This window comes from Anopheles maculipalpis, chromosome 3RL, assembly GCF_943734695.1.
Source record: "Anopheles maculipalpis chromosome 3RL, idAnoMacuDA_375_x, whole genome shotgun sequence".
NCBI lineage: Eukaryota > Metazoa > Arthropoda > Insecta > Diptera > Culicidae > Anopheles > Anopheles maculipalpis.
The window spans coordinates 59,504,845-59,530,440 of NC_064872.1; the positions used below are offsets into that span (position 1 = coordinate 59,504,845).

The window sequence follows — 25,596 nt, forward strand, 5'->3', positions numbered from 1 at the left end:
AATTTGATCCTTCCCCTACAATATTTACCCTAAACATAGTGAATTGAGCAACTTCACGTAGTTAATTTCCGTTTCGAGCAGCTCCTTGATGATGTTCTCCTTCGTTAGGTCCGGATGACTACCGACACCCGTGTCCTGGGGTGTTCCGGTTGAAACTGCCGATGAGGCATCGCTCGCCACCGACAGTCCACCCATCAGTCGGGTACTACTATCACAGTTACCACCTTCGATCAGTGTAGAAGCACTGCTGCCTCCATCATCGTCCTCACAACCGCCATGGTGCGATAGGGATGACACTGTCGACAGCTGTTTGCCCGTCTCACTGTTGCTAATGATGATGATCTGCTTCGGTTTCGCGTACGTTGGCACAATCTTCACAAAATCCTTCGGGAACCAACCACAATCCGACGGCTTCCGTTCAGCATCACTCGGCGTCGCCATGGTGGACACGATGGCGTCCGATTTTAGACGACCCCACCACCATGGACCAGCTTCGCGCTTCAACACCTCCACCAGAGCACCTTTTTCGAGACCAAGTTCCTGGGGACCACCGGGCCGGAAGGAAAACAATACCTCGGCAAAGACGGGTTCGACGAGCAGCTCGTCCTCTACCGCTACCGCCTCATCTTCGTCTGGGTGGGACGATATGCTTTCGCTATCACTTATGTCCAGCTCGGTTGGTATGGTGGTGGAGGTGCGTGTGTGCTGTCTTCGCCGACGGCGTCTACCGTCCACCGCACCGTCATCACCGGACGCAACGATACAGTCTAGGCCGGACGGTTGACTTAGCGATTTGCCGCTCAGCCGTGATATGTTGGTGACGTTTTCCTTGTCCTTGCCCTTGAGCGACAATTTGTGCTTCAGGATGGAGGAGGTGGTGCTGGTCGACACTTTGGCTGAGTTGGCCCTCCGTACCGGTACACCGGCCGTATACTGTGGTGAACCATCCTGATGGGATGGGAGAGGAAAACAAAGAGCTTTAGAACGCGATCATTTTGGAACGAGTTGCGATCGTTGAAGAACATTCTTACCCCATTACGCACACCGTCCGGAACTCCTTCGGGATGGTTTTCGAGTGGATGAAATTGCTGCAGAAGTAGATGCTGATCCGCATCATTGTCCAGCTCGACCTGGATGCCCGAGTCGCCGCTGTTACATTTGTCCCGCCGGTGGGACTTGGTCTTGCGGCGTTCCTTGCTCGATCGCCAGATCAGTGGACCAAACCGGTGATGATGGTGCTGCTGCTGCGTTTGTTGCTGCTTGTCATCCACACTCATCGTCGTGCCACCGTTATGCTGCTGTTCGCTTGTGGCAAGGGTCACCGGTTGGGCAACCGTTTTCGAGGTTTTGAAATGGGAGAACGTTTTGCGGAACTTTTGCAGCACGCTCTCGGAAACTGGAAATAGTAGAAAATGGTTAAGCAAAGGTGTTTAGAGCAAGGAGACAGCAACCAAAGTACAAACCTTGCACTGGATGATGCGTGGCACTGCTGCTACTGGACACTTTGGTTTGGGCAGTCTTCTGATGCGAGGATGATGATGATGATGATGATTGATGCACATTCGAGGTGGGACTGAGATGAGCATTGGCACCGCCGGTACTTAGGTGGGGAGTCCTACCATCCTGCTGCTGATTGCCAGCCGGTGTCGCTTCAATCGGTGCCTCCGTAATCGATGGACTAGAGACGGCTCGTAGCTGAAGGGGCTGCAATGTAGGTACGGAACAGGAGAAGGGACAATCAAAATCAAGCTCACTATAAAAAAAAATACACAACGTAAGCCTCTGAATCACTGTGGCGTTCCAGGTGTATCATGCGGTTCGTTTGATTGCCAATCGGTATAAGCAGCTAGGAGGCAATACGCGATATCGGGGTGACGAAAAAAAAATGTGCTACTTCATTTTATGGCACCATTTTTGGGTGGAGGCAGAACGGAAGGAACGCTTGTACACGATAAGTCAGCTTGTACAGTATGACCAAGCCCAATCCATAGCAGCCCTGTGGCGAGTGAGGCGACACTGACGACCTTGTGCAATAAAAACATTTCCTTTTTGCAAAGCTTTTTACGGCAACGCCATTTTTCTTGTCATTCAATTTTTTGTTGAGAGGAAGATGGTTTGGCAACATCCAGAATAAGCTGACCCCCGGGAATGGAAGACCGTTGGGTGGTGCTTCTTGTGTGCCGATTTCTACCGCCCTGGGGAATCTTTCCTAGACCGGATATGTCAAACGTACAACAAGGAGATTGAAGGACAATGGGATGTGAGTGTTGTCAACTCACCAAATAGTCCTCAGCCCTAAGAAGTCTGTTGATAAGCACCCTCAGCACGGAGGGTTGAAGAGTTATTTATGTACATGGATTCCAACCGAACTGGGTATCTAACATCACTTGTTTACGTACAGATCTATTTATATGCGCACTATCAGTGAAGGCAGGTTGGCTTATGAATGACAATGAGGATTGAAATGATATGATTGCGAAAAAATAGTTGCAACATAAGTAAGAAACAAAATAAAATGACTCTTCCACCGGAGAACCCCAGAAAATAAGTCCACGATGCGTAGTTTACTTATCGTGAAACAAGATCTTATCGCGGTAACAGTAGTCGCTGGTTTGTTATTAAATTTACAAGCCAAGCATGACCCTACGGATGTTTTGTTCCTTATCAACCGGTAACACGGGATGCCACGTTCCCAGAGGGTTCCACAGGGCAAGCGGCTCTGTGCGATGGTACACGCATGGTCACACCTTTCTCCGCTTTAAGAAAAATAAATGCAATGTTTGATAACGAAACAAGAATGCAACATCGACGAGGGGGAAGCAAATGCATTCCAAAACAGATAAATGTGAATCATGTCAACAAGAGGCACACATGCAGGGGAAGAGACTATGTCACTCCTTTTTTGCGTTCCAATGGATCAGAAAGGGGTTCGCAAAACATCTGCCGGGAACTCCCCTCACGAGTAGCTACGGGACCTTTACATGCCTTGCTTTGCATAAACTGAACCATGACACATCAAGACTTAACCTTAGCCTATAAATATGTACATTAATACAATACACATAGACACGAAAACCCAAACGAGCACACAGCAACAATCAATGGCGAGCCTTCCGGATGTAAAGCCAAACCGACCACTGCCCAACACCTCTCTTCTCGATTGACGGGACCAGGATTAAGCTTGTCAGATGACGGGATGATGGATAGATGATAGATGCCAACAGACGAGGACACGTGGAATTCCACTCCTCTATTCTAGAACTTTCTCTCCCTACCGTCTGCTTATGTTGCCACTGGCATTCGGCACTGCTGCCGTCCGCCATCGGGAAATCCTCATCGCCCTCATCATCCACACGTAACGCTGCGTAACGCTCCCGGACGCAGGGTGCCACGGAGTGTAGCGCTCGACCCCGATGGTAGAGCGAACCTATGTCGCCATAGCCCAGGTAGTAACCGTACGCCTGCAGCACACTGTACCCGAGCCGAAGCTTTTCCTTCTGCTGCGAATGCGTACTATGGAGGTTGGCCACAGCACTGCCGGCACTGCGCAATCGGCTTATGCTGTACGATTGTCGGTTTTTGAGTAACATTTTCACACGGCACCGTTGTCTTTTCTTGCGGTAGGTTGTTTCCATTTACGGGTAGGTGGACTTACACTTGCAAATTTTCTAGACACTTTCCTACATAGAATCACTGTCGAGTTTGCCACGTTTCACATACGTTTGATTGATTCTTTTCTTCTTTAAGTATTTAACTAAAGGATAACGAAAAAAAAGAGGATCTTTAAATTAGGGATCTGTTTAATCTGGACACACGAAGCGCGCCACCGGCGAGCTATACTGGAGGTGACTGTTTGCGAAGAAACACCAAAACACTCTGGACACTAAGCCGATATTTTCGCACATTACCCGTGTGTACACTGTTTGTTATTTTCCCAGGTTTGATTCGCTTGATTGACACCCGAACAGCGAAAGGTACAAGATGGAAGTTTCCGCCAGCTTGATAACTCGGAACCCTGTGACAACTTCACTATTCCGGGTGAATTGTTTCATCAACTCAACAGTGGATTTGGGGATACTTAGGTGAGCGCTCTATTTTTTTTTTGCTTAGACCTCACACACCTTCCCTCTAATTTCGAATCGTATGTTCTGCGTTATCTGTTTCTTGTCTCTTGAACAGCACACCCCGCATCACTTTGGGAAGACACTTTCGAAGCCTTTTCGAAGGGAAGATGATTGATTGCACACACAGCGAACGAGGATTCCTTTTGGGGCAAAAAGGTTCCGAGTTCCGAGTGTACGCACACACACACACACATTCACCCTTTGCCGAGTTATCTGTAGCGTGCTTAGAGATAAGTCAGGTGAATCGAAATCTTGGAATTTGTTTACGGTTTAGTTTACCACAGCAATTCCGGGAAAGGTTATCACACCCCATATATTATTGGGAACAGTTTTTACAACTTCTGGTTAAAATTGAGGTACAGTTTTTACAGCTGATAAAGATTGATCCTTTGGATCGAGTAGAAAGAAGCCTTGGTTATCTAAAACACAAAGTTCAAACTTTTTCGGGAGGTTTTAATGCCCAAAATAGGACGAAGAAAGCTTCATCGCCCTGCTATCACTAAATATCATCATCACCAATTTCGCTATAAAATACCTCTACAGGGGGATATCTTTAAAGCTCCCTCTCCTTCCCAACGTGTATCGATCATCACACACAAAATGTGGGGTACAACAGTTCTTGCAAATCATTCACGATTACCGTACCCGGCGATGATTTATGGCGCCCCGTCTTCAGCCCAACGTCACGAGATCGTTACGGTATATTTGTATGGTACGGGAGGACCTCGCTCTTGTCGCATCTTCCAGCGGTTTCCAAACAATGTTTTAATTGGTCCGTCCGGTACGGCAGGGCCGCCTATCCGGGGCAATCTATCGAACACTGATACTTGAGTGTCGAAATGGTTATAAATTACCACGCGGTAAGCTGAAGTTAGTAGCTTGCGCGTTATCAGTTAATTGAACCTTTTAGAGAAAAAAAAGAAGGACTGCACACCGGATTCACCCACTAAAAGGGTGCTCCACTAATTGGAGGGGAATATGTTCCTGAGACACGGCGATGATACGGAGGGACTCTTTCACCCAATTTTTTTTTTGTTGTTTTTGGATCATCACACACTGCCCGCTGCACGAGACAAATGTCACGGCTAATCGATCAGCCGCGTTCAATCGATCATGGCCGAAACAGATTGTTTGCACGTGACATTAGATTCGCGCTCGCGTATAATGGCCGCATTATTCAATCGGCAATTTATAAGCGATCGCTTAGTGTATATTTATATTTGGTGGTTTTATCAATCGATGGTAGCACTTGGGCCGCGGCCATTGCACGCGGAAGAAACATGCACCTTTTCATGATGGCGATAGCTGATGCGTGCTATGCTTGATTACACCTTGCAGAACATATCGAATCGACTTCCAGCACTAGATAATGGTGCTGGATTGGGTTTTTGGGGGGGAAGATACTGCACAATAGAATAGTCATTGGATTAATTGGGTTTTATTTTTTCGTGCGGAACATAACACCACGTCAAACACTTGTCACTAAACTGACCCTCGAGAAAGAACTAGCACAACCTGCGTGAGGCCTGAACTTGACCTCAATTTATTTCGCAAACCAACAGAAATCTCTTCGCTTTCTTCTTCAGTCACCCTCCGAGCGTCTCGCGCGCTTATTAAATGCCTCTCGAGTGGCCAACTGTGGATTCAAACATGCTAATTGGGCGTAGGAAGCATAGTATGTATCTTCCACCGTCAAAATTTCACATCACAAACACACTCGACACTCACACTCTTCGCAGCTAACAGCAGCTTGTTGGTGCTGCTAATGGAGAAACAATCCTATCATACCCCCAACACAACACGGGTTTTTGCTTCACCAAAGCGCACACAAAATCTTATAGAACTACACTCGACGGTGGTCACGATACGAAATGGTTAGATTGAAAGCGTGCGAGACGGTTTACCCGTTGCGTAGCTTTATGGTTCGACCAGATACGGTTCCCTATCGTTCCGACAGCCGAGTGCTGAGGAGATAGGGATGGACTATCAAAACGCGATTGGCGTAGTATCGCGAGGTATTTGTAGGAAAGGCACAATGGTGACAACGGCTAGGAAGCTGAGAGAGCGAGAGCTGCCGGGATGCTTGTGTCACTTGTCGGGACAGTCTTAAACGTTCACTGATTAGTAGCACCGTCTATTGGAGATGGAGCAGCTAAGTAAGGATACCCTTATCGCGCGATATTGGTAATGTCAATTTCAAGATCAAACTCCATTCTTCAAATGGGAATAAATACCGGTAAAATCTGGCTTTTCTTAATGGTATAGCTATTGTTTTCTATTGCTGGTAAGGGCCGTGTTAGTGAGGACTCACTATAGAAAGAACATGGAAGCGTCGCACAAAATGGACTAATAAACTTTGTTTAGTAGTAATGTCTAGCCTAAGCTAACTGTCGTCCTTCGCTCAGGTTGATGCACTTCACTTCAGAATGCCTTGTCCAACTATTTACTATTTGCTTACCACCCTCCATGGGAAGTGTTGTGAGCAAACCACCAAACACAGTGCGTCCACCACCGTCACCTGGTGATACCATCCCTCGGTCTCACTCAAATCACTCGCGAATCCCTTACGAATGGCGGGAACAGATTTATACTGCACATTCTTAACCGGCTTTATTCGATCCGATTTAATCGGAAACGATTTTTATCACCATCTGTGTATGCCTGTTTGCCTTTGCTATCAATCTAAGCCGTGCCCTTAGCTCGCAATGCCCCCTCCGATAAGCAAGGGAAAGGGTTTTTTTGTTGTTGTTGCAGTGTTAACAACCGATGCAGGGGGTTCGCGAAGAGAAGTGGAAGGAAAAACCGCTTCAATTATCCTTTCTGATAGGTTATCTGTCTGCTAATTCCTTGTTGCGTGTGGTAAACCTGTCGCCCGTTAATTACTGCTTCATTGTATGGACGACGGAACTGTCGGGTGTTACAACTCATATCGTACAGCAGTAGTAATAAGTAATAAAGAAAATAAAGGGCGAAAATGATGAGTCTAAGAGATCCTGAGACAAAGCGTTCAAAGCAGATGATACACCGCAATTGATATGGCGTTTCATAATAAGAGATCATTTCTTTGTTGGTAAACAAACCCGAAACAAAAAAAAAAAAAACAGGACAACAACAGATAAATTTACTACTTCCGGCATCTATTACTCACAGGCACAACTGATAGGGAGGCGCGTGACGAGATATTCGAGTAATTTTCCCTATGCCAGTGATCCCGAAGTTACGTTCTCGGATTAGTCACACTGCTTGTTGTTATGATTGGAGGTGTTACATGTCCCAAAGGCTCCGTAATACTCTAGAAACCGTAGAACTGGCCGGCCGTCGCCTTTTTTTTGTTAATATATTACCCCGTTCGGCTAATCACGCTGATTGCACATGATTCGGTCGGCAATCAGCGCACCGGCGGCGATCTCTGATTTGGCTGTAAATATTTGGGCGGCAGGTCAGCCATTATCACATCACCGTCGGCCAGAACCGGCCGACCGGTGTTGATTTTGATTGATGCATCTCGAAAGCTGCTGTTATGCCACCTGGGCATAATGTGTCAACGCCGGGGAGGATGTTATGCTATCTGGGCATAATGTGTCAACGGTATGTTTTTTGGGAATGGTTTTGGGCAACGAACAGTAATGTCACACATACATGGAAATACATAGAAATCAAGTAGTGAACTGAGCGAACGGACGTGTTCTCCTTTTGCTCCGAAATTCCTCCTTTTTTTCTCCTAATACAGTCCACTCGAAAAGGACATTGTGGTCCTACGGAACCGGATGCGAAAACCAGTGTAGTTTTTTCGCGTGTTATCGGTGTAAGGAAGATCCGCGATCGGGTGTTAGCGGCGTGACAGTGCGTCGCTACTGTGAAAGAGTAGCACTAGCCGGAAAACAAAGTACCGTGATTCGGAAAGTGTGATGCGTTGGAAACTGCTACAAAGCTTTCCACTTGACTAAGGAAGATCCGCGATCGGATCTTAGTGACGTGACAGTGCGTTGCTACTATGCAAAGGAGTAGAACTAGCCGGAAAACAAAGTACCGTGATCCGGAAAGTGTGATGCGTTGGAAACTGCTACAAGGCTTTCCACTTGACTAAGGAAGATCCGCGATCGGATCTTAGTGACGTGACAGTGCGTTGCTACTATGCAAACAGAGTAGCACTATCCGGAAAACAAAGCACCGTGATTCGGAAAGTGTGATTCGCCGGCATTCCTCTCGATAAAGGCATTCTGCTGATCGAAGGTAATCCGCTCAATAACAGAACATTGAAACATTCGCGAAAACCACGTGTGATTGGCGTGGCGTGGGTTTGCCAAAAGCAAATGGCGGACCGGCACAAGTGAAGGTGTGTGAATGTAAAGACAATGCAATCACCGTTTACTCGGTCAAAGAAAGTGAAACGATCACCGATAAAACGTACGACTCCTTCAACAATACCAACACAGTCGCAACAGCAAGAAGTGAAGAAGGTTTCCAACAAAATGGAGGCCCAACTACAAGCTTTGGTGAAGCAGCGAGAGGGAGTGCGCAACAAGCTTAGTCGTGTGTGTGCATCCTTATGTGATAGTGATGGGCAACCGAATGCCAACGTAAAAAATGTGCGCTTCCTACAGCTCCAAGAAAAGGCTTTGGCAAACATGTACAATGAGTGCAACGAAATTCAAAGCAAAATCTACGAACTGTCCCTCTCAAAAGAAGAAGACGAACAGCAGAACAATCTGTACATCGATTTTGAGAGAAAGTTCAACGAAGTTTCGTTGAAATTAAGTATGTGTTTTGATGCCGTGCCCAAACGTGAAGCAACTCTTTCAGTTGTGCCATCGACCTCGCATGAATTTTCGCCTTATCTGCCACCGTTAAATGTTCCCTTACCAACATTCGATGGTTCGTACGAGAAGTGGTACGCATTTAAAGCAATGTTCACCGCTGTGATGAACCGATACAAGCATGAGGAACCCGCGCTGAAACTGTTCCATCTCCGGAATAGTCTTGTCGGAAAGGCAGCAGGTATCATTGACGAAGTGTTAGTGAACAACAACGACTATGAAGCCGCATGGAAGATCCTTGCGCAACGGTATGAGGACAAACGTGTGGTCATAGAAAAACACATTGACAATCTTTTTGGCTTAACAAAGTTTAGTCGAGATAACGGTGCTAATCTGCGTAAGGTGATCGATACTTGCAACAAGAATGTTGATGCATTGAAGCATCATAGCCTTTTGGTTGAAGGTCTTGGTGAACAAATGTTAGTGAAGCTCATAACAGGAAAGATGGACAAGAAGTTACAGGTTGCTTGGGAAACGAAGCAAAAGAAGAACGTGTGCTCATCGTACGCCGCATTAGTAGAGTTTTTGGAAGAACAGTGCAGAATTTCCGAGATGGTCGACATAGGCGTGAAATCATCGACGGAATCTATTAAACCAAAAACAGTGACAAAAACATTGGTTGTTAGCGATTCCAATCAGCAAGCGAAATGTACAGTGTGCAGTGAGGTTCATGAACTTAGAAACTGCGAACGTTTTAAGAGTAAGAGTGTTAGCGAAAGGATTGACGTTGTGAAAAGATCTGGCGCTTGCTTCAACTGCCTGTCGAATGGTCATCGCATCCGCACATGTCGGTCAGGTTCTTGCCGTCGATGCGGCAAGAAGCATCATAGCTTACTCCATGAAGATCGTTCAAGCCATGTTCCCGATCGTGTAGCGCCAACAGCGTTAGCAGAGAATCCAAACTTGCCTGCTGAACCACCGACAACTCTATGCACCAAGGAAATGTATCCTGAGAGACAAACTGTTCTCTCGACCGCAGTGGTATTAGTAGACGGTTTGCGTAATACTCCTTACCCGTGCCGAGCGATTCTGGATTCGGCTTCACAAATGAATTTTGTTACTGAACGCTTTGCTAATCTTCTTTCTTTGAGAATGGAATCCACTGACGTCATAGCTAATAGTTTGAACGGTAACAAAACCCGTTTAAGCCGTAAACTGCACACAACGATTAGGTCTCGTGCTGGTGACATCGTAGCGGAAATTGAATTCTTAGTGACCCCACGAATTACTGGTGAGCTTCCGTCCAAGTCTTTTGATATATCACAGTGGCCCATCTCGAGCGAACAGGTGCTGGCCGACCCTACCTTCAACAGAAGAGGACCTGTCGATATGTTAATTGGCGCTGAATCGTTCTGGGATCTAATGCAAGATGGCCGATGCGATCTTGGTTCCAATCGACTTGTGCTGCAAAATACGAAACTAGGTTGGATTGCTGGCGGTGTGATTAGGAGCGACACGACTATCATTGCACGTACACTTTGCAACACTACGGATGATGAGCCGCTTACGGAACTACTGAGGAACTTCTACAAGGTAGAATCCTGCGACGAGCTCCGCCCTTCTCCGAAGGCGGACGACGAGGTGTGTTTGGAACATTTTCAACGCACACACGAGCGAACGAAGGAGGGTCGTTATGTGGTCCGACACCCTTTCAACGAACGTAAACGCGAGCTTGGCGACTCGCGTGAAATGGCACTGCTACGATTTCTGGCGCTGGAGCGAAAACTCGAAAAGCAGCCCGACCTGAAGGAACAGTACTCACAGTTCATCCGAGAGTACGAGCAACTAGGACACATGCGTGAGATTGTGGAAGCACCAAACGAGGACCCAGGGTCGGTGTTCTATCTACCTCACCACTGCGTGCTGAGACCTTCGAGCACTACAACTAAACTACGAGTCGTGTTTGATGGATCAGCAAAGACGTCGACGGGTGTATCCATCAACGACGTTTTAATGACTGGACCAACAGTCCAAAACGATCTCACTGCAATTCTTCTTCGTTTTAGAGGGTTCCAGTACGTTTTCACACTGGACATTCCGAAGATGTTTCGTCAGGTGAGGGTCCATCCGGAAGACACGAGGTATCAGCGAATCTTTTGGAGGTACAACCGGAACGATCCACTAACAGTACAAGAGCTGCTCACTGTTACTTATGGATTGGGACCTTCCCCGTTCCAAGCAACCATGGCGCTTAAGCAGGCAGCTAACGATCATCAGGGCGAGCTCCCGAGGGCTGCCGAAGTAGTTAACAAGGGAACATACATGGACGATACGTTAACGGGAGCTGATACACTTGCTGAGGCATGCCAACTTCAACGAGATTTGACAAAACTGCTAAAGAATGCTTGTTTCAGTGCTCATAAATGGTGTGCTAATCATCCTGATATCGTTGCAGGAGTAGCAGAAGAACTTAGAGGAACTTCTTTCGAAGTTACAGACAACACCTCCAAGACGACAGTGAAGACTTTGGGTGTTACATGGAATCCGCTTGAGGATTGGTTTTCGGTGTCTGTTCCTGATTTCGACCACTCACAAGAAATGACTCGGCGAAGGCTCCTGAGTCAACTGGCCAAGATTTTCGACCCGCTTGGATTTTTTGGGCCAGTTATCACCTACGCGAAGCTGATTTTACGTGAAGTCGGCGAACTTCGGATAGATTGGGATGACACAGTTCCTACCGAAGTTAATGAGAAGTGGCGAAATTTCCGAACTGAGATGACAGCGCTGAGGGAAGTTCAAGTTCCGAGATGGATTTCCTGGAAGAATGTGCTCAAACTAGAACTGCAAGGGTTCGCCGACGCATCTGATCAAGCTTATGGTGCCTGTTTGTACGTGCAGGGTTCTTTCTCGAATGAGGAGCCCAAGATGCAATTGATCTGCAGCAAATCTCGAATCCTACCGAAGAAACGGAATCCGAAGCAGAAGGCCCTCACGACCCCTCGAGCTGAACTGATGGCGGCATTGTTACTTGCTAGAATGGTTGTGAAGTTCCTGGACGCTACGGAGCTTGGATTTGAATCTGTTCATCTCTGGAGCGATTCAAAAATCGTGTTGTGTTGGCTCAAGAAGTCCCCTGACCTGTTGCAAACGTACGTATCAAATCGGGTAAGTGAAATCCAACAACTCAGCCTATCTTTCCTTTGGCATTATATTTCCACTTACGATAATCCGGCCGATTTGATTTCACGTGGAGTCACACCGAAGAAATTGATGAAGTCTACGATGTGGTGGCAGCCTCGGCCACTACAACCCATCGTCAAGAAGGCGGACTATACGGAAATTCCGGACAACGAGCTGCCGGAAATGCGAGCTGGAGTGGCGTTGGCCACTACTGTTCCTGTTGAGCGTTTCCCAATCTTTGAGAAGTTGGGAAGTTTCACGAAAATGGTTAGGAGTATGGCTTACGTGGTGCGTCTCGCTAGGTTTATCAAGTCACGCAAAGGGGAGGTGATAAAAGGTCAACTCACAGCAACAGAATTACGTACAGCGACACACGTAATTATACGAATGGTTCAGCGAGAGGCCTTTCAACAAGAAATCCTCGCTCTAATGGACGATTCGAATACAAATTGTCGACTCAATGGACTAAAGGCGTTTTTGGATCCAGATGATGGTATCATACGAGTTGGTGGAAGAATCAAGCGAGCCATCATACCCTATGATAGTCGGCATCAGATGCTGTTGCCGGCTAAGCATCCTGTCACCGAGGCACTTGTTCGTCAGTTACACATTAACAACTTGCACATCGGGCAAAGAGGCCTGCTTGCAGTTGTACGTCAACGGTACTGGCCGTTGAACGTGAAGAGCACTATCCGTAAGGTGACACGAAAATGCATCGTCTGTTTCAAGGCGAACCCGTTTAAGACAACGCAAATGATGGGTGATTTACCATCGTATCGTGTCCAGCCAGCCCCCGTTTTTTCGGATACCGGTGTAGACTATGCAGGTCCTTTCTCCATCAAGTCATCGACCTCTCGCAAGCCGCAGATCACGAAAGCCTATGTGTGCCTGTTCGTATGCCTGCAGACTCGAGCCATACACTTGGAATTGGTCTCGGACTTGACGACAGACGCGTTCCTTGCAAGCTTGCGGCGGTTTACCAGTCGACGAGGGTACCCGAAATCGATACGATCTGACAATGCAACCAACTTTGTCGGAGCCAAAACGGAGCTGCACGAGCTTTGGCTTATGTTCAAGAAAGAGTGCACCACGAAGAAGATCATCAACTATTGTGCCGACAACGGTATTGACTGGTCGTTCATACCACCGCGAAGTCCGCACTTTGGCGGTATCTGGGAGGCTGGTGTGAAGCAGGTCAAGCACCACATGAAACGTATTGTTGGTGACAGAAAACTTTCCTACGAGGAGCTCTACACGACCCTTACACAAATAGAAGGGGTACTAAATTCTCGACCCTTAGTACCGAGCTCAGACGATCCATCCGACTACACCGCAATCACCCCGGCACATTTCCTGATAGGCCGAGAGATGCAAGCTGTTCCAGAACCCGACTACTCCATCCTAAAAGAGAACCGTCTCTCACGATGGCAGTTGGTGCAATCTATGTTGCAACACTTCTGGAGACGGTGGACTGCCGAGTACTTGCCGGAACTCCAAAATCGGTCGAAATGGCTGAAGCGGAAGGAGATCAAGGTGGGATCGCTTGTACTACTAGCAGACCAGAATACACCACCACTACACTGGCCGCTTGCAAGGATAGTAGCTGCACACCCCGGAGACGACGGTGTGACACGTGTCGTTACCGTTAGAACGGCGAATGGAGCGGAGTTCAAACGCGCAGTTACAGAAGTCTGCTTGCTGCCGTTGGACGAAATTGATAGTTGAAATACTATTTCAACGCCGGGGAGGATGTTATGCCACCTGGGCATAATGTGTCAACGCCGGGGAGGATGTTATGCTATCTGGGCATAATGTGTCAACGGTATGTTTTTTGGGAATGGTTTTGGGCAACGAACAGTAATGTCACACATACATGGAAATACATAGAAATCAAGTAGTGAACTGAGCGAACGGACGTGTTCTCCTTTTGCTCCGAAATTCCTCCTTTTTTTCTCCTAATACAGTCCACTCGAAAAGGACAGCTGCTGAATGCTTTATTCGCGTTACCCTGTTTAATAAGTAAATAATAATCGCTAATAGTGGCAGTTGAATGTGTCTGCCTCAAAACTTGAGCGGTGTTTAGCTTGTCAAAAGTGTAAAGATCGTCCACTTGATGGGAAGATCGATCGGTGAAGCAACTGGAAACCATATGTTTTTGCAAGAGCACTGCAATACTTGCAATTTGATTGGGCGAATGTAGTGGATGAAGGTTTTGATGATTATTATAATTTTAATTTAATTCTCCATCATTTTTTGACATAATCATTGCGTTACCGTGTAGTAAGTAAGGTAGTTTAAAAAATAGGAACACTTTGCTTCTCCATTGTTTTCCAATCTTCTTTCATGTTTTTGGGTATTTTCTGTGGGCACATAATATGCTGAAAACTAGGCTTAAGTTTTGACTTTTGAGACATGTACCACCTCCAATAATAACAACAAGCAGAGTGACTAATCCGAGAACGTCACTTTGGGATCACTGACATAGGGAAAATTACTCGAATATCTCGTCACGTGCCTCCCTATCAGTTGTGCCTGACTTCAACTTGGGTAGGATTGTTCAAAACTGAACAATTCTGCACAACTTCTAAATCTATTCTTCTAGTTCTGATTTATTAAGCTGAGCGACGAGAAATGAGAACATAAAACAGTCTAAAGAAGTTTACAGACATGCCCTGTTGCTCATAATAAGTATATTCAGAAATACTACTTAATTTCTCGGGATTTCAATTCGTAGTTTGATCAGGAATTCTACTCAAAGATAACGAATGAAATAGAGAAGAATTTATAATACTACGTGGGGGTGATGTACGGATAGGATAGGTGACCGCAAATTTGAAGTCGCCCAAAACTTCACCTATCTCGGGTCAAAAGACAGAGTTGCTCGTTTGGATGCTGGAGACCATTTCACCAGCATCCGAGTGAGGAAACATTTCACCTCAAAAAATCTGTCGCGTTGGTCGAAGCTGGGCCTCTGAGACATGGGCCCTGTCCAAAACAGACGAAACCCTCTACAACGCTACAACGACGAGCTGTATGAACTGTATGACGACCTTACCGTCGTGCAGCGAATTAGGCTCGCCAGGCTCCGAAGGGCTAGCCATGTTACACGCAAGACACCGGACGACCCAGCTCAGAAAGTCCTGTCTGAGGCCGTCCACACGGACAGAGGAGGCGTGGTAGGCCCAGATTGAGGTGGGAGGATGGTGAAATCATCCACCATCAAGGCCGGGATAAAGGATTGCCGGACGACGGCGCGGGCTCCGCATTCTGCAGCGGCAGGCCAAGACTGCAAAGCGATTGTAGCGCCTGATAAGTAAGTAAGTATGCATCAATACTAATGTCCTATTTCAGAGCATTTTGTGACATTTTGTCCATTCCATCAAATTCATAAATTGTGCTATCAACTCTGATACTTAATACTGATACTGCTTTAATATAGCTGTTGTTGCATGCCCTCAAGGCCGCAACGTTTGTTACCACTGTCGACAATAGATAATCTTTTTTAGGCATTTTCAACATCTTCACTTATCGAAGGGCGACGTAGTACGTAGACGTAGGTGACGGAGCGCATATATTCACATGACAGGACTGGGAATCAAATTCCATCCGTATCGATTCTTCGTATTGGACTGATTAAAACAACTTTTCTTCTTCTCGTCTAAACGACGTTCTTGGTCACGCCGGACATCGAATGATTTACTAGATTTGCTTGTATCACGGTATTTGGATAGTCGGTCCTCACTACGAGCGAATGGTCCGTTTTGAAGACCGACGCCGTTGTCGCTGGACCGTCCTCAGCATGCCCCAATGACTCCAACAAGTCAGTAAAGCCATTCGGTGGCCGGCGTGACTTATAGCGTAGTTAAGCCAAAGAAGAAGAATTCTGCAGGTTTGTAAAAATTATCACAGATATAAAAATCAAGATTTGACACTTGTTTGAATTTAACTCTGTTTAATATTTAGCAGTTTTAGCGCCATCTAAGGAGAAATTCCATTAGTAGACAGCTTGGTGTATGCATATTTATGTTGCAAGAAAAATCCTACATACATATTAATTTTACCATTACATTAACATGCCCTAATGACGATGAAAAAGTAAACCAGCTATTAACGCTAACATTACCGAACCTTCTAATCCACACGCTAATTGAAAATCGATCGTAAAACTTGCAAGTACAGCTAACTGGATGTACCAGAGGTATAGGCAGTAAGGAAACAAAATCTCCAACGTCGTACATCTAATGTCGTACAAATCAAATTAGAGTCAATTAAATACGGAAGGTAGTGGCCATCACCGGAACAACCATAATCCATCGTACGTACGGATGGAAGAAGCAGTAGGATAAAATCGTAAACCTTCGCTCTAAACCCTTCCGTTTCTCGAACGAAAACTGCGCAGGTGACATCGTGCCACAGAAATACATAAGCGTACGTACAGGGCGAAAAACTCACAACGCTTCATGTTCTTCTTTTGTATGGGATGGTGGATTTTCCAACACTTCGCAGCGTAGTTCGTTAGCGAAAATTCAATTCCAACCGTTTTTTTTTTACATTTTTACACACACACATACACACCTAACACTTGTACATTACACTACTGGAATTGGTGCTGGTCGAGAATTGATGGAAGGATTTAAAAAATCGAACCAATTTGCAATAAGGATTACGCTCCGTAGGAGTGAGCATCGGTTTTTGGAGTGTTTATTCTTCCACTGAATGAATGCAAATTTTAACTACCATTTGAAAGAGGGAGAGTATTGAGCACAGAAAACTAGGTCACTTTACAAAGAGGTTAATGAATAACTAAACTGAATAACGTTTGGTAATTGGATATCCTGATGAAGGATCGTTTGCCTCCTTATGTTCTAGCCCTATCGTTCGGAAATCATATAAAGGGAAATGTAAAATTAACACAAGCGAATATGAAATCCTTGATATAGAAACACCCAACACATTAGCGAAACAAGAGAAACAGATACTGAATCACCAAAAATAGTTATGGAAGCGCGTGCAATTGATATGGAAAATAAAATTCGATCGGCGGTTTAAAAGCGGTTTAAGATTTGAGCCTTTGAACATTAATTTTTCATATTGTTTACATATTTATAGTCTCCAACCGACTAATATATACCGAGCATTTAAACCGCCTGTCAGATGTCATATTCCATATCAATTGCGCGCGCTTCCATAACTATTTTTGGTGATTCTTTATCATTTTTTTTTGGGCTGATTCGCTAATGTGTTGGGTTTGTCTGTAGCAATGGTTAAGGATTTCTTATTCTCTTGCATTTCCCTGTATATCCTAGCACTACTACCGAGAGCAACACAATGTACAGTATCGATCGATATCGGTGCTAACTAATTAAACACGCCACGGCAATCCATTCGCCGAGAAACACAAAGTGCGGAAATTGTGTCATTTGTAATCGAGCTAAGGCGAAACCACATCTTCCTATTGTAATCGCGAGATGACAACTTTGTTGAAGCGTGAAACAAAAATTAAGGACAATAATAAAGCAAAACACCTAAGAAACACACACACGAAACGATAACCTTCGCCGTCACTTGAACGTGACTTTCGGTTTCTTCTCCCGCCGTCTGTCTTGCATTTTACCAACCTCAAATGGCACGCTTTGGCGGGTGGTTAATGTGCGTAAAAATGTGTACACCCCAATACACAAGCTATCGCTGTTTTAGGTGTACGATGAGCAGACACAACACAAAAAGAACGCTTTTGGCGCACATGTGAGAAGAAAGGTTGAGCCTTAACAGCGCTCAAGGCGGTGACTTAATGATGATGGGTTTTGGAGGCAAAAAAAAAGCTGCCGACGATCGGGTGGAACATAGCACCACAACTTTTATGCAATAAATGATAACCGGGATGATCAAATATACGATTTTCATATCTTTTATTCGTTTGGATAAAAATGGGAAATGGCGCGAAAGAAGCAAAGCAAAACAAACCAACGATTGTGTAATAATGACAATTTTCATTTTCCATTACACGACGGTAAACAAATGCAGGTAGGAGAGGGAAGCTTTTGGGAGGTTTCCTTTACAATCACTTTACATACACGCCCTGCGGATCTCTTCTGCTAAGGTCATTATCGAGCGGAATATAACCCGCTCCTCTGTGCGTTTGTTTTCCATTTGTTATATCACGGTTCCGGGCGAAATGTTTTTGAAACGTTGCAAAGTTTACCCAGAAGCTTTGTAAAGCGAAAAATCAGGAGTTCAGCACACGTTTTCTGGCCATATGTCTTTTGCGCGATTTTTTGTTCCTCTCCGCTCTCCAACAAGTTGTTGGATCTTGCAAGTAGGGGGATGCCACGTGGCAGATGTACCAAGCTCGTAAAACATTCTTCCCAGCCGAAACCGATGCCGATAAAACCACCGACACACTGCTGTAATCCGAACCTTTCCATATGCGAAGGATATCTTCTTGGCAAACTGGTACCACCGAGTACCTGCTGCCTGGTACTTGTTGTGTTTTGAACGCTCAAAATGAAAAAGGAAACGAAAGTGCGAGTCCTTTTCATCTTCGTTTCCCTGTGCTGCGACGTGCCGTGTAGTTTTGGGATGGAAATTTCGGGCCGTAGCAGCCTGGAGGGTTTTTGAGAAATTAAGGGACCCGGACAGCAGCTGTCAAGTGTTAAGTTCCTTTTTTTTCGAAGGAGGCTTGCCCACCACGAATCTTTCCAGCTGCTCCCGTTTGTTGTGTCTATCGCATCGAAAAACGCGTAGGAATCAAGGCGGATTTGAAACCAGATGGCTAGGTAGCTTAGGTTCCTCCTTCCATCTAACTCGCGAAGCACGAACGGGCTCAAGTTCATCCGAACTGCTCAGAGTTTGAGCCGTCCTACCTTGATATAATGATGATTGAATGATCCATCTGTTGGTGCAGTTAGAATTTCACTGCCGGGGCTACATCGGATAGCACCAGAGGTCACCGATCTGCATGCTCTCGCTCTCTCTGGGGGGGATGGAAGGATGCCAATCACGTGGATTATGAATCACGGTAAAGCTATTTGCCTTTGCTGATGCTGCACGGCAAGTGGGAGCTTCCGTACTCATCAGACTGGCCTCATCAGAAATCCGATTGGAAAGGAAAAAAACGAGACGAAGCGAGTGCGAGAAGGTGCACAAATACACCTACACGGATAGACGTAGCTTGGATACGGAAAAAAGGCATCAGACGCAGCAGCGCAACAGGCGTAACAGCCTCACGGTCATGGCTACATACACCTTGGAGCGTTTGTTTGGCCATCGTTATTTCATTTTATCTCCAATTCCTATCGATGGTGGCCATCGGAAGGGTGCAACGGTGTTGCGAAGTGGGGTGGGCGAGGTCAGATTATTAGGAGGAAAAAGCCACTGCCTTAGACGTTGCTGGGGCTGGGGCTGCACCGGATCAATGGATAGAAAGTAACAGCTTGGCGTTTGAAGTTTGAACTCGCATTGGACCGTTGGGGTGGTGGGTGAATGCAAAACAGAAAAGCTGCTCAGACAATGGGAGAAGATTTGTCTTCAACTCACCTCTAAACGATCTAGACACACGGCTTTTTGGCTGGAGGCTGTATGTTGTTGGTAAACGAAACGATGCAGTTTAACACGTTCTTAAGAATTCTTCATCAACTTTTCTTACAAGAGTATAATGCTTATTTCCACGGCTCATAAAATCACTTCCCATGTGGGCTCTTTTTTCGGAGTGAAAGCTCCTATTTTTCGGTTTTAATTGAAAAACTTTTCAACAGAACAATCACACAGCTCTGCTCCTCTTCGGCACCAAGTTAAATAACTGCAGTTCCGGTCTGCATACATTAAAACACAAATCTACCACTTTTACGCCACCGTTACGTCGTGAGGTGTGTGTGTGTGTGGTGTGGTGGGAATTATGCTTATTGCTCACACATTGATAATCAATAGCCCAACACACCGGATGTTGGATAAAGCAATTCCGATGCACGGTTTTGTTTATTGCTATTCACTGCACTTGGACACTACTATGGTCTACGGATCAGCCCTCTCCCTTTTGGAGATTATCTCATCAAGGTGGACGACGACGCTTTAACGGAAAAGGCACGTGTTACTTTATCTCGTGGGGATATGGTGATATGTGTAGACTGTTGGGACACACTGTACAGCTCCGGACCGCTCCGGAACCGGATCTGAGATCGAACGAAAGCACCACAACGCACCGGACCCTGAACTATGGCTGCTACCACCAGCCAAGGCTGCTGAAGCTGAAGTGAATATGCAACCGAAAGCGAGAGAGAGAGAGAGAGAGAAACCGACCGACAGCTAGAGAGGTTCAAGCTGTAACCGGAGAGAAACATTATCCTCAGCTTCTTCGGTCGCGAGGAAAGCTGGGCGGAAAATGATTCTAAGCTAAGGCTTCGCGTGAGAGGAGAGCACATGATGGCCGTCCCAGCTCAGTTCAATACACTGCCGAGCCCCGGTCTTAGAACAACGAACCGACGGATGGACTGACCTGCGTGTGCACATGCTCCTTACACACCTCCCTATATCCACCGGAGCCACCACCTACACGAGCATGGAGCACGAGAGGAAAACTGGAAAGCGGAAAACGAGCAACGCAAGTGCGAGAGCGAACGAGCACCGAAAAACTGGCAAGGATCGGTCGGTGGTCGACAGCAGAAGAAGGAACAGAACAAAGCGTGAGCTGTGATGAGATGTGATGCTCTATTGTTTTGACGTTTTTCGAGGGCGTAAGAGAGAAAGAGACCTGGTCTGGTGGGCCCCGGTTGGCTCTGGATGTGTGCGCCATCTGTTTTATGTGGTGAAGGATCGGAAGGTTTGTGTCCTGTGGGTTAACGTAACGCGCAAGAGGAACGTTGGCCAGGATGAGTTGGAAAAAAAACATCCTTTCGGCGTCTTTCATAAGGGAAAGTCCTTTAAATTTAAGTTGAATTTCTTATACAGTATTTTTAAAAAATTCTCTACCACTGATAAGTAGGCAAGGAATTATCCACTGTAGTCCAACGTCATCATCATAGATCGAAAATACACCATTCAACCTACAATTGCGCTCTTTTGCAACGTCAACAGGGAAATTGTTGTTGACTGGCCCGGAATTTCCTTTTCGTTCCCTTTACTAAGCAGCAAGGAGAGCTCCACTCAAGTGCCAGTGTGTATGTGTGTGTGGTATGATGAGTGCTATGCAGCACTATAAAAAATGCATCGCTTTCCATTACAACATCGTCGAGTGCACGGTGCACATGACGCAGTTTTTGATCGCAAAAAGCTCGTACGGGTGTTCGATGATATGCTGACTAACGAAGCACAAACACTTTGTCGGTTTATCACTGACGGACGGACGGGACGGATGCCATTGCATGGGCAAACACCCTTTGAAGAGGAGGTTGAAACGGTTGTTATGCTTATGATGGTGTGGGAAAAGTCGGAAAAATTCGGAACAAGCGAGTGATGTAATGCTGTAAGTATCGAACCGTAGCACAAAACGTTCGAAAAGCTTGAAATGGGGAGGAATAGCTATTTGATTCTGAACACAAGACTTGAAGTTTTAAAGTTTAACAATAAAACATGCTTTAAAACCTTCTTTCTTTTATAAAAGAAAGCTTGCAATCGATAAATTTTAAAAGAGCTGCCATTTTAAATGAATAAATGCTCTCCAATACTTATCAATGAGCCCAATTTTTCCTAATTTCCAAATTTCGCACAGCCCACGGATACCTCATTAGTGCTAATCATCGTAGCCGCTCGTCACCCGACGATGCCCTTTGGTTGCCCGGTACTTACCGCGTTCGATGTTAAAATAGCCGATAGCTCCAAGTCATCCGTCGTTAGGTTGCTGCAAGCAGAATGAGAAAAAGGTAGAGGAAAAGGACATTAATTGTACTGCTTGATTCTTTGTTTTGTGCGTGTGCTGTTTCACCGGCAGGTAGTGCCGGAAATTGTGAGTTCCTTGATTAATTAGTTAACGTTCCGGGGAAAATGTAATGATGTAATTGAGTTGTTCATTCTTTATACTTTTTTTTTTGCACATTTATTACACCCAGTTGTAGAGAGAAGTTTGCTGGTTGAGATGTTTATATCCAGACCGGTAGGTCTGGATGCCAAACATCAGCCAACCATTTCTTGTTGGCTAAGCACCCAGCAGGAGGTTAAGGTGACCTTCTCAGTAGGGTAAAACACCGGCTATGGCTACCCTTATCGTACGATTGAGGCGGTGATTTTCTTTGGAAAGGATCCCTTTCGAACAAGAAACCGGTCACCCCGGCAGTACAATGAAAATAAACATTTTATGTCCACCGAATGTCCACCAACTCTGGGATTGAATGGCGTCGATATCTCACTTCATAAATTAACTCTCATTCGAATGAAAGAGGCAAGGTAGACGCACACTTTGAGATCGTCCAAGAATTTCTGTACGCTGTGATCCCTGATCGTAAAGAGGGCCATGTAGAATTTACCTGAACCGTTTACGAAATCTTTCAACTCCGATGTTTGTTTCCTTTTATAGCGCATGCCCACAACACTCTGCCTGGGGGAAAGGTTTAACCATGTCCTGTACGTGGAAGGACCCATCATGTCCAGGAAGGACTATAAACAAAACCAACGGTGGACATTAAAGATACCGCTCGGGTACTTCACACGCTGGGTAAGGCTTTTTATAGCGGCATAAATCCATTACTAACCCCGGTACACCGCAAGTGGGCAAATAAAAGCGGAACTAGCTCTTAACGGGGATGCAACAACAGGTCGCTATGAGCAATTAGGCCATTGACGGGAAAAGAACTTCTAATCATAATTTACCCATAGGTGTTTGCGTCAAGCCGGGTGGTCCTAGGAAGAGGAAGAGACGTTGATGAAAATTATGGTTTCGGTTTTTGGGATCAAATGATCCGTTCGGGGCATGTAACATGAAACCCAGCGCGGTAGGATTGCTAGCTGGACATCCGAATTCAGGAAAATGTCTGACCAAAAACTCCGACGCAATGAAGTTGATGGGCGCCGGATTGTCGAATATGGTTGGTGCTTGTTAGAAATTAAGTAGAATTTGTTCACCCAGGACCACACAGGTACGCTGTGCGTTTGATCCCACCGAACTTTGTCGTAAAATGCATTACACAGTTCTTGCCTTACTCTGTACAGATAAGAATCCGCCCATTCGTAACACGGCAGATTATTACGACACCGGACCGCTCACCGCTTCACCCTTTGGTGGGACAAATGACCATACAGCATCACGAAACAAAGCCTGAGTAAAAAAGTGCGTGAAGAGGAAACCGTTTGTCAGCACCAGTGACACCTGACACAGCAGCCGGACTGGTACGATTTCTGGTGGGTTAAGCTAATGAGTCACAGCTGATCGTTTAGAAAGCAAAAAAACCCACAATAGAAACAACACGTTCCCACGTCCAGGGAAGCGCGTGCCTTACATCTTGCACAGCAAAAGGCAAGAGACAGGCGCGCGCGTAACACATCTTTTAAAATATCACCGAATCGTGTGATCGCATCGCGTGGTCGCGGAAGGGTAAAAGAAGTACAAAAACACACACAATAAATAAAGATTTGCGAAACATCGCTGACGACGCGGTTGGTGAGCGGTTAATTTCAGCAAAAGACTCCATGAGAAGTGTACGAGTGTCACTGAGAAAACACTGATGTCCCTCTGCCGTTCTGGGAAATGTGAACGACGGACACATCAGCCGGGGTTTTATTAATAGAAGTAGTTTAAAATAAACTATAACTCGCACGTGGGCACCGTTTGCGCGATGGGTTTGATTGAGTAGCAAACTTCCGCGATTCTCGGCATGACTGACGGCCAAATGTGAAACAGGAAGCTGATGCAGATATGCATTTTTATAGCCGTCACATCATTAGGGAGGGAGGGTCCCATACCCATCACATGTGTTTGGTGAGTTTATGCGGCAGTTTATGATGCTGTTAAATTGAAACCAAAAGTAAAGCTAACACGGAAGAAATAAAATGAAAGTGAGTAATGTGTCTATAAAATCAATTGAGAACTCAATGAAGAAATTTAGATATAAAATATTTGCAATGATACCATAAACTTGATGAATTGAAATTTTATTAAAAGAATTGCAATAAAACATTGCACTTCAGGATTCCGATTGTTAATCTATTTTGTGTTTTGTATCACATCTTTTAGGTATAGAAAATGAAATCGACAAGCTGTATTTGTGCTAGCTATATAGTTTGGAGCATTAGTAGTTTGTGCTATACATTTCGAGATTCCGCAGCAAATATTGATCATCTAGGCAGCTCTGTAGCTGCCTAGGCTTTAAGGATATCTTTTTCCTTGTGGGATGGGATCACATTGCGATGGTGCTCTCGTGCTCTTAAAATACTCTGATAATTCCTTAAAATGCGCCAGAAGCTGATAACAACAAATCATTTTTGGGATTGGCAGGCATAAACGTTGAGCGCAAACATTCGTAAACAAATCGTTCCTGCGACGAAAGAAGAGGATAAGTACGGATATATATCTGTTTTACGATGGTTTTATGAATAATACCATTTAAATGTGATAAAAAATCAATTTTATCCGGAGAGCCGAGCGCAAATATACTGTGACTACACGAAGCGCTAAAAAGCACAGTACGTTTCGACACAACGCTTGAATTTGCGCATTGCGTTTGCGCCAGAACCAGAGCCAGAGGAGCCAGAGCTCGGTTTAAGCTCTCAGGATATTTTACACAACCAAATCATCTGTCCCAACTTCACACGGCAGGACCTTGATCCCCGTGGATCGTTTCCTTAAAACTGACTGACAAACGAACTACGTTCTACAGTGTTTATCATCTACCGCATTCGATTTTTGACAAGCCGCACTCGGTTTTTGATTTGCACAAGCTGTCGTACAAGCTGTCGGGCGGATGAAAATCAATGCTCCCAATAAAAAATCCGATACTTCAGCATTCAAAACTATACATAAACAGTCAAAAACCGAATGCGGCAAGTCAAAAACCGAAGGTGGCGGGTCAAAACCAGAATGCGGCAAGTAAAAAAATGTCGGCGGCCTGTCTAAACTAGGACGCTAAACCCGGTATAAATAAGTCTAGTAAGCCATTCGATGGCTGTGGCTGCCTAGAAGATCAGGAAACCAAGAAGATTTTTTGGCTTTTAATAACATGCTACATCTGAAATATTACTTTAAAGAAACATTTAAACTCATTTAAAATTGCTCATTATAAGAAATTTTTCTCGCAATTAGCAGATCATCACCCCAAATTATTTATTTTGCATGAAATCATTTCTAACAAGCATTTGTTGTCGGACAACAAGGTTTGTCATAGAGAAAATCATCTAAGCGAAATACACCGATTAGCAACAGCAACAGCATTAAAGGTCTTACTATCTTCCACAGCAAATAACATCTTGCAGTGCAAATCCTATATTTTTCCTTTCATTTGCCATTATTCTGACATTTTGCTTGCCATTTCACATTGCTCGATCAAAAAATCCCCAGGCATGATCTTTTCACCACCCACATTCGTTTCATCATTTTGCTTTCAATTCTATCAATT

The 25,596-nt window shown here is 45.3% G+C and overlaps 4 protein-coding genes across 7 annotated transcripts in view; 3 read left to right on the top strand and 1 right to left on the bottom strand.

The window, feature by feature from the left end:
• LOC126563399 (ribonuclease kappa) overlaps positions 1–25,596 on the top strand; it is a 443,719-nt gene that overhangs the window by 39,049 nt on the left and 379,074 nt on the right. Inside the window, exon 4 of one of the 4 annotated variants that reach the window (XM_050220036.1) lies at positions 576–586. The exons of the other annotated variants lie outside the window; for them this stretch is intronic. The gene's annotated coding sequence lies outside the window, so the exon portion shown is untranslated. Of the gene's footprint in view, positions 1–575; positions 587–25,596 lie in introns of those variants that run through there. 4 annotated transcript variants of the gene reach the window in all.
• The window catches only part of LOC126562237 (dolichyl-diphosphooligosaccharide--protein glycosyltransferase 48 kDa subunit), a 532,174-nt gene that overhangs the window by 11,614 nt on the left and 494,964 nt on the right, over positions 1–25,596 (top strand). The window lies entirely within an intron of this gene.
• Positions 1–25,596, bottom strand: part of LOC126560846 (uncharacterized) — a 181,931-nt gene that overhangs the window by 2,599 nt on the left and 153,736 nt on the right. Inside the window, exons 8-11 of the mRNA XM_050216794.1 lie at positions 21,842–21,893; positions 1,464–1,704; positions 1,032–1,396; positions 29–948 (exon numbers count right to left, since the gene is read on the bottom strand). Coding sequence (XP_050072751.1) covers positions 29–948; positions 1,032–1,396; positions 1,464–1,704; positions 21,842–21,893 — 1,578 coding nt within the window. The remainder of the gene's footprint in view (positions 1–28; positions 949–1,031; positions 1,397–1,463; positions 1,705–21,841; positions 21,894–25,596) is intronic.
• Positions 9,426–25,596, top strand: part of LOC126563559 (dentin sialophosphoprotein-like) — a 490,635-nt gene continuing 474,464 nt past the window's right edge. The window contains exon 1 of the mRNA XM_050220204.1: positions 9,426–9,435. The gene's annotated coding sequence lies outside the window, so the exon portion shown is untranslated. The remainder of the gene's footprint in view (positions 9,436–25,596) is intronic.